Source organism: Rhinopithecus bieti, unplaced genomic scaffold (genome assembly GCF_001698545.2).
Source record: "Rhinopithecus bieti isolate Rb0 unplaced genomic scaffold, ASM169854v2 scaffold_7884, whole genome shotgun sequence".
Classification (NCBI taxonomy): domain Eukaryota; kingdom Metazoa; phylum Chordata; class Mammalia; order Primates; family Cercopithecidae; genus Rhinopithecus; species Rhinopithecus bieti.
In genome coordinates this window covers 5,711,818-5,721,286 of record NW_016806331.1, presented here as the reverse complement: position 1 = coordinate 5,721,286, position 9,469 = coordinate 5,711,818, and the positions used below count along the sequence as shown (strand labels likewise).

The 9,469-nt window shown below is 40.2% G+C and overlaps 1 protein-coding gene across 1 annotated transcript in view; it reads right to left on the bottom strand.

Annotated features, from left to right (window-relative positions):
- CRTAM (cytotoxic and regulatory T cell molecule) overlaps nucleotides 1–9,469 on the bottom strand; it is a 40,117-nt gene that overhangs the window by 7,840 nt on the left and 22,808 nt on the right. Inside the window, exons 6-7 of the mRNA XM_017875664.1 lie at nucleotides 3,384–3,464; nucleotides 1,279–1,362 (exon numbers count right to left, since the gene is read on the bottom strand). Of these exons, the coding sequence (XP_017731153.1) occupies nucleotides 1,279–1,362; nucleotides 3,384–3,464 (165 nt within the window). The remainder of the gene's footprint in view (nucleotides 1–1,278; nucleotides 1,363–3,383; nucleotides 3,465–9,469) is intronic.

Genomic DNA, 9,469 nt, shown 5'->3' with positions numbered 1-9,469 from the left:
ATATACATATACATATACACATATACATATACATATACATATACACATATACATATACATATACACATATACATATACACATATACATATACACATACACATACACATATACATATACATATACACATACACATATACATATACATATACATATACACATATACATATACATATACATATACACATATATTTGTACACATGCACAGGAGTGATAGATGACACTAAGGTTTGGGGCCTGTGTGATGCTTTGGACAAGCTGATTTTGTGGGAGAAGGTGTTGTTTGGTATTTAGCAATGTTGAGTTTGAGGAAATCGCAGAAAATTCAGCTACAGATATATAGAAAATGGAAAGAAATTGGGACTAACGCTGAGGAGGATATTCTGAAAATATAGGTATAGAAATATTTTGCTGGCCGGGCACAGTGGCTCATACCTGTAATCCCAGCTACTTGGGAGGTGAAGGTAGGAGATCTCTTGAGCCCAGGAGTTCAAGGCTGCAGGGAGCATGATCGTGCCCCTGCATCCTGGCCTGGGCGACAGAGAGAGACCCTGTCTCTAAAAACAAAACAAAACCAGAAAAGAAAAAGAGAGAAATTTTTTGCCTAGTGGCAACAGGAACCATCTTGGGAATGAGTAAACTCTTTAAGAAGTAAGTAAAGAACAACCAGGAGCGGTGGCTCACACCTGTAATCCCAGCACTTTGGGAGGCCGAGGCGGGGGGATCACCTGAGGTTGGGAGTTCAAGACCAGCCTGGCCAACATGGAGAAATCCCATCTCTACTAAAAATACAAAATCAGCTGGAGTGGTGGCGCACACCTGTAATCCCAGCTACTCAGGAGGCTAAGGCAGGAGAATCACTTGAACCTGGGAGGTGGAGGTTGCCGGAGCCGAGATCATGCCACTGCACTCCAGCTTGGGCAACAAGAGCGAAACTCAGTCTCAAAAAAAAAAGAAACAAAAAAGAAAAAAACCAGGAAGAACAAAAGATGGAGAAGTAAAATCAGAAGTATATACACATTTAAGAAGTCAGAAGAGGAAGATAAGTTAATTGATGGATCCAGGGAAGCAGTGGTTAGCAACAGATAACAAAACCAGGAAAAGTATTTCAAGAAGTCAAGAGGTAACTAAATCAAGGACGGACAAGGGAGTGATTAACCAGTCATGTCCTAAAGGGCAGAAAGGTCAAGAAAAAGGAGGACTGACAAAGGCCATTGAATTTACTGATTAAGAGGTTAAAATGTCGAGTGTTTATTCTAAATGCAGTGGGTGATACTTACCGGTGGTCAAGTCAGGATCTTGAGTGGTTTGTTCTTTCTCTTCTTTATCAATTTCCAATGTACTAGAATCTTCCATTACCGACACTAAAGTGAAAGAAAATAAAACATGAGCTATGCATACATTATATGCATGTGACTATATACAACTGTAGTTACATAAGTCTTCCCAAAGCAGCTTGGAAAGTCAAATTAAAAAAACAGCACTGAGATCATTTTTGAACTATGGATTTCTTGTAAACATATCTGCAAATGACTGGGCTCACTTTGCCTTGTTTTTTTAAGGTAAATGTTTTGAACACTTACTCTGTGCCCGGCCTTGAACTGAGCACTTGGTATATATTATTTCTCACCACAGGTTTGAGAAAACAGAGATTTAGAGCAGTTATGTAAAGTACCTAAAGTCCTGTAGCAAGTAAGTGGCAAAGCCAATACATAAACTCTGTTTTACCTAACTCTAGAACCAGCATTTAAACCATTATTTCATACTTCCATCCTGAATCAGGCCTATTAGGGAGAAGGTCTTTAGGATGCTTCAAGATAACAACTCAACACTGAGGAATGGCATTCCAAGCTTTAATTATAAAAAACCTACTGCCTGAAATGCAGAAAGCAATGATTTTTATGTTGAAATATAGCTTCAGTTATCATTCAAACCTCTGCTTGCCTCCCCATTAGAAGTGAGATGTACTATGCTTTTTTTTTAGGTAAGATAAATTATAAAAAATAAGACACTGTGGGGTTTTGTTTTCGTTTTGTTTTTTTCAGATCTTACTGCTTATGTTTCCAATTTCCTTTTTTCCCACTGCAGTTGCCATTGCCAGCCCCTAGGTGGACCCTGAGGGAAATGAAACCTCCATTCATTGGAATAATGGTATTAAAATACAATGGTAGAAACTGAAAGCTGAAAGGAATTTTAGCAACCATATTTTTAAGTCTTATATATGAAAAAGAGAGCAGGAAAATTGAATTGTTCAGTCAATGATGCAAGCATTAAAAGTAAATAATCTAAACACGTTACAAATATGATTATTAAAGCAAGTGAGGTGGCTGTTTCACTTCATAATATTTTCAATTTCCCCCCCCATTGTCCTTTCAAAAATGTATGGTACATGTTATTTACAGTGTTTAGAGTCCCAAACATTTCTTTAAATTTTAATTTTTTTTTTTTAAAATTTAGATACCACTTTTTTTAAAATGTGATCCTGATACTCAGAACTATGAACATGACTAACTGAATCTGAAAGCCCTTTATCCAACAATGAAATCTTATTGACACACTACATGAAATGGAAAGAGAATATGTTAGGAATTATGCCTTTCTGGATGAGGCTACTATCTGCTCAAAGCACCATAACACCATTTCTCCTTCCTTCTCCTTCCTTCTTCTCCTTCCTTCCTTTCCTTCCTTCCTTTCCTTTTCATTTGTAATTCATTTTCTGAGCAGCTGCTATTGCTGGATACTATGCTAGGTAAACTACAAAGTTAAATCAGATATATGATCGTTGCTCTGAGTTAACTTCTAGTGAGTTCAGTGTCTAAAAAACTGGAATTATAATCCAGGCATTCTAAAGTATTCTGCATTTGTAGTTCAATCCCATAATCAAAAATGACCTGAGTTATTGACAATCAAGTAATTGATGTGCCTTCAAAGGTGATTTTGTTATTCAATGACAACACCAAATCTCTAGCTTCTGTTTCTTTTCTCTTTGTTGATACCAAGTCTGTGTTTTGTGTTTGGTGTGCTTTAGATGGGAAAACAAAGAAATGAGTCTCCATATAAATGAATTCAACCTTGTCCTTTACTGCAGAGGAAATTCAAATGTCACAGTCGTGAATGTGTGTGTGTATATGTGTACATCTCTATCTCAAGCAAACTAGAACTGAACTTGCAAGGCTTTATGTCACCCTGAAGCCCATCCCACTAAGTATTCCAATGCCTGATGTGGTTCTACTCTAGGATGCTACAAAGCTGAAGCCAGCTGGAGGGGGCCTGTATGGTCTTAGTAAAAATTAAAATAAAAGTATTCTTAAAACTTAGAATGAGAAAATGACCTTCCCAAGGAGGCACGATTTTTTAAAACAAGTTTTATGATTTTGACACTTACCAGTACTGGTGGGCTGCTGTGGGTCTTGAGAGGATACAGAGTTTCTCTCCAGAGCATCTGAAGCTGTCTCTTCATCAGTAACTAGGAAAGGGGAAAAACAAAATTCTGCTACTATGGAGAGCAGTTTTACCCACATTGTGCTCAGTAAAAGAGATTGGAGAATATATTTGGCGGCTACCTGCTTGTAGAGGTTGTGCAGAAACCCCAGAACTGTGTGTTCTGCGGCTCCTGCTCTGGTTTTTGAATCTGTATCCCACTGAGTGTCCATCTGCTCACCTGCCTGGTTTAAAGCACAGCATGCTGGACCTCTGTGTGGTGGCAGTGCTAGGCAAAGGGTATTCACTATTTTTATCTGTGTCCTTCTATCCATCGATCAATCCCTCTGTTTATCTACCCATCCACCTATCTATCTATCTATTAGTTAGATGGCTTTGGAATCAGCCTCAGACTGGGCTGAATTCCAGTGCTGCTATTTACTTGCTCCTGAACGAGCTGGACAAGATACCAGATCTCTCTAACACTTTTTTTTTTCTTATCTGTAAAATGGAGATACTGGCAGCATTTACCTCTTTGAGTGTTTCGTGAGAATTAGTAAGTTCATTTATATAAAATGTTTAGTACAATGCCTAGTTATTTATTAAGCACAATGCTACATGTTATTGTATAATATTAATCAATGCTTAAGAATGTTTCCAAAGGGTCAGCTTAGTATAGGTTTTACCAGTCATTGAACAGACCCACATCCGGGAAGCATGCAACAACTATGCCTGTCATTTTACAAATACTAATACTGACATGTCGGGCCAGGCGCAGTGGCTCACACCTGTAATCTCAGCACTTTGGTAGGCTGAGGCGGGTAGATCGCCTGAAATCAGGAGTTCAGGACGAGCCTGGTCAACATGGTGAAACCCCATCTCTACTAAAAATACAAAAAACTAGCCAGGCATGGTGGTGTGTGTGTGTTTGTAATCCCAGCTACTTGGGAGGCTGAGGCAAGAGAATTGCTTGAACCTGGGAGGCAGAGGTTGCAGTGAGCTGAGATCGCACCACTGCACCCCAGCCTGGGTGACAGAGCAAGGAGACTCCCTCTCAAAAAATATATATATATATAATATATATATACACACATACACACACATGTATACGTATGTGTGTGTGTGTGTATATATATATATACGCTCACGTCACAGGTGGTTCATTTTTTTATAAAATTTGTGAGTGCTTCCTGGTGTTTATTTAATCAAATAATTTTCCATGGTTTTGAAAATATATCTGGTTGATCAAACATTTAAAATGTATGAAAAATATAAAAATACCTGAATTGTGTGTAACGGCTCTGAGGAAAGAAAGAAAGAATTACTAAGGAAACGTTATAGAGTTAGTAGTATAGACTATAAGGCTAAATTGAACTCTGACCACACAGGTGCCAGAGAAAATTGAAGAAAGAGGAGAGCTGCTGGCAATGAAAAGAGGGAAAACCTGGAACACTAGTCAAATAGAAGTACTGGGAACAAGAAGAATATGGGGCCGGGCACAGTGGCTCATGCCTGTAATCCCAGTACTGTGGGAGGCCGAGACAGGCAGATTGCTTAAGCCCGGGAGTTTGAGACCAACCTGGGCAACATGGCAAGACTCCATCTCTACAGAAAATTAGCTGGGCATGGTGGTGCACCCCTGTAGTTCCAGCTACTCAGGAGGATCATCTGAGCCCAGAGAGGTCAAGGCTGCAATGAGACGTGATCACACCATTGCACTCCAGCCTGGGTGACAGAGTGAGACCGTGTCTCAAAATTTTAAAAAAGAAGAACATCACTGGGGATGTATAGAATAAAATTTATCAATTGTGATTAAAATCTTCTAACATAGTATATACTATGTGAATTCAGAAAATTATGTTTATGTACAAAACAAGTTTTATCTACACGTATTTAAAACTAGGTTCTGCACTTACTTTGATTTATCCTGTTAATTAACGAGCTAGCAAACTATTGCGTTTAGACTGAACGTTGTTTTGATTAGGTGGATAGTGGCACATAATGATCTACCTTCCTAGTTGGTCAGAATATTGTAGACCTCTGCTATCCAATACGGTATGCACTAGCTCCAATGACTATTTAAATTAAAATTAATTAAAATGAAAACACATTCAAAATTTAGGCCAGGCACAGTGGCTCACACCTGTAATCCTAGCACTTTGGGAGGCAAAGGCAGGCAGATCACCTGAGGCCAGGAGTTCGAGACCAGCGTGGCCAATATGGTGAAACCTGACTCTACTAAAACACAAAAATTAGCTGGGCATGGTGGTGGGCGCCTATAATCCCAGCTACTCGGGAGACTGAGGTGGGAGTATTGCTTGAACCTGGGAGGTGGAGGATGCAGTGAGCTGAGATGGGAAGCGAAGATTGCAGTGAGCTGAGATAGCACCTTTGCACTCCAGTCTGAGCGACAAGAGCAAGACTCCATCTCAAAAAAAAAAAAAAAATTACTTCCTCAGTTGCAATAGTCACACTTAAAGTTCGAATTTGGGGCAACTTGTATCCACCAGTGTGAGCCTGACAACCTCCAAATGCTTAAAGACTTCTGATGAGATCAATGATGATATTAATGAATGTGATTCTGATGCTGAAATATGTCAACATTTGAAAGTTCTGTAGATCTTAGTGAATCAGTATTTTCCAAATGACTAACACATAATGTTAGAAAAATCATGCCTGGGTAAAAGTTCTATTCAAAGTGCAAGACAGTTCAGTGGATTTTAATACAACAGTATGGAAAGTTCATTGACATGGGCCCAGCGACTAATCTTTAAGAAAATACTACTTGTTGAGTTTTGGTGTAACATCAAAAAGGAACATCCACAATTATCTGAACCAGCTATTAAAATACTCTACCCTTTTCCAATTATAAATTTACATGAGATTAAATTTTTATGTCTTTATTTAAAGCAAAATAACATTTTGGAAGAGATTGAATGCAAAAGTTACAAGAACCTAATTGTTTTCCGTTAAGCCAGACATTAAAGAGATTTTCAAAATGTAAAAAAAAATGACATTTTTCACACTAATCTTTTCAGTTTACAAAATATACCTTTTTTTTTTCATTAAAATATGTCATTTCTAGGCCAGGTGCAGTGGCTCACGCCTGTAATCCCAGCACTTTGGGAGGCCAAGGCAGGTGGATCACCTGAGGTCAGGAGTACAAGATCAGCCTGGTCAATACGGCAAACCCCATCTCTACTAAAAATCCAGAAAAATTAGCCAGGTGTGGTAGCAGGTGACTGCAATGCCAGCTACTCAGGAGGCTGAGGCAGGAGAATCACTGGAACCCAGGAGGCGAAAGTTGCAGTGAGCTGAGATCCGGCCACTGCACTTATCTCAAAAAATAAGTTCACTCCATCTCAAAAAATAAAATAAAACAAATATGCCATTTCTGTTAACATGTAGTGGATTTATTAATTTAAAATAAATTTACAGATACATATTTTTTAAATTTCTCAGCTTGAATTTCTAATAGGTAAATATTGACAGACATCACCTACATAAGTAAAAGTTCTTTGGGGTTCTCAATTATTTTAAGAGTGTAGAGATGTCCTGAAATCCAAAAGTTTGAGAACTGTTTTCAAATATTTACAAAATCCTATCCCCAGTTAAGTAATAGAAAACCAAGATTCCTCATTTTAAATACTAACAAGATGAAATAAATCAGGTGCAGTAGCTCATGCCTCTAATCCCAGTGCTTTGGGTGGCCGAGGAGGGAGGATAGCTTAAGCCCAGGAGCTCAGACCAGCCTGGACACCATAATGAGATTCTGTCTCTATAAAAAACTTTAAAATTAACCAGGTGTGGTGTGTGCACCTGTAGTCCCAGCTACTCAGGAGACTGAGGTGGGAGGATCACTTAAGCTCGGGAGGTAGAGGCTGCAGTGAGCTGTGATTGCACCACTGCACTACAGCCTGGGCTACAGAAGGAGACCTTGTCTCAAAAAAAAAGAAAGAAAGAAAGAAAGAAAGATAGATAGAAAAAGAAAAGAAAAGAAAAAAGAGCCAGGTGTGGTGGTTCATGCTTGTAATCCCAACACTTTGGGAAGGAGGCAGAGGTTGGGGGATCTCTTGAGCTCAGGAATTCAAGACCAGCCTGAGTAACATGGCGAAACCCCATATACAAAAAATATGCAAATTAGCAGGGCATGGGCGTGGTGGCTCATGCCTGTGCTCCCAGCCACTCTGGAGGCTGAGGCAGGAGGATCAACTTGAGCCTGGGAGGCAGAGTTTACAACAAGCCAAGATTGTGTCACTGCCTTCCAGCCTGGGCAACAGAGTGAGACCGTCTCAAAAAAGAAATAAATAAATGATAATTCTGAAATCTGGGTGAGGTGGCTCATGCCTGTAGTTCCAGCACTTTGGGAGGCCAAGGAGGGAGAATTGCTTGAGACCAGGAGTTTTGAGACCAACCTGAGCAACATAGGGAGACCCTGTCTCAACATAAAATTAAAAATTAGCCAGATGTAGTGGTGCATGCCTGCAGTCCTAGCAACTTGGGGGGCTGAGGTGGGAGGGCTGATTGTGAACCAGGAAGGTTGAGGCTGCAGTGAGCCATCATCACACCACTGCACTCCAGCTTAAGTGATAGAGTGAGACCCTGTCTCAAAAAACAAAACAAAACGAAAAACCAAAGATAGCCTATTCAAAAATCTATTCCTGTTGCTCTGCTCTCTTTCTCCAAGCTTCACACTGTGGCTTTTTCAGAGGAAGGCACTTCTTTCCTCAGGACCACTCTAGTCCTGGTGCTGGCATGACCCTCACTTTCCCCAGGTCCTTCCGTGCAAAGCATAGGAATGAAAGGGGTCAGAACTCTTATGTGTAAATGTGTTTTAAAGCATCCTCAGCTAGTAATATTTTTTTCCTAATTGGGTGAACAAAATGTTTGTAGCATCTGTATGTCAATATAGTAGCAGCTAGCCAAATGGAAAAAACAGTGAACTAATGGAAGCCATCAATAGCTGATGCTGGCATTTCTCTTCAAGTACTATTTGGAGATCTGGCAGTGAGTACAGCAAATAGATAGATCACAAATAAAAATTAAGTCTTAGCCTATTATTATTATTATTATTATTATTATTATGAGACAGAGTCTCGCTCTGTTGCCCAGGCTGGAGTGCAGTGGTGTGATCTTAGCTCACTGTAAACTCCGCCTTCCAGATTCAAGCGATTCTTGTGCCTCAGCCTCCCAAGTAGCTGGGATTACAGGCGCCCACAACCATCCCCGGCTAATTTTTTTATTTTTAGTAGAGATGGGGTTTCGCCATGTTGGCCAGGCTGGTCTCGATCTCCTGACCTCAGGTGATCCACCCGACTCAGCCTCCCAAAGTGCTGGGATTACAGGCGTGAGCCATCATGCCTGGCCTTTGCCTATAATTAAAAACATCTTTAGCTATAATTTTGAGTCATGTAGAGCTATAGCCATAAGGGAGGAGAACTGCCATTTCCCCTTCATAGTAATTTTGTAGATGGCTTGAACAATTGCTGAAAATTAAGAATGCCTTTTTTTCCAACATTGTTGGTTCTCCTATTGAAGAATCTGAATGTCTTTAGGAAGCTTTTAGATATAGCCTCATCCCCCACAGGCCCCGTGCTTCAGTTCTGCTGCTGGAGGTGGGGCGTGGGGTGGGGATGACTCACAGCGGGGCGGGGTGGTTGTGTAAGGTTACTGTGCAGCTCAGTCTGTGAGTCCATGGCTCTTACAGTGCAGCTTCTGCAATGACTACTTTTGGTTTGGTGAGAAAGTGACCCGTGGAAAGTATGTGGTAGTCAGAGGGGGCCTGTTAACCGCAGCCACAGCCCCCATAGGGCAGTATGGCAGCTTTCCCACAGCGAGGTTCTCCTAAGCAAGCTTGACTTTCAGCATCAGCTTGATAAAAGAGTTTTTCAATAAATGCATTGTCATGCAACAGTTTCCTCTTTCACTAATGTGAGTAAATCCTTATGCTTCAGGAATTGATTACACGAAGTACCTTGTAAAACAATGAAACTCAGAGTCCTACTAATTGCAAACTTCTTACAGGACTTATGCATCTTTTTTGGGTTTTTT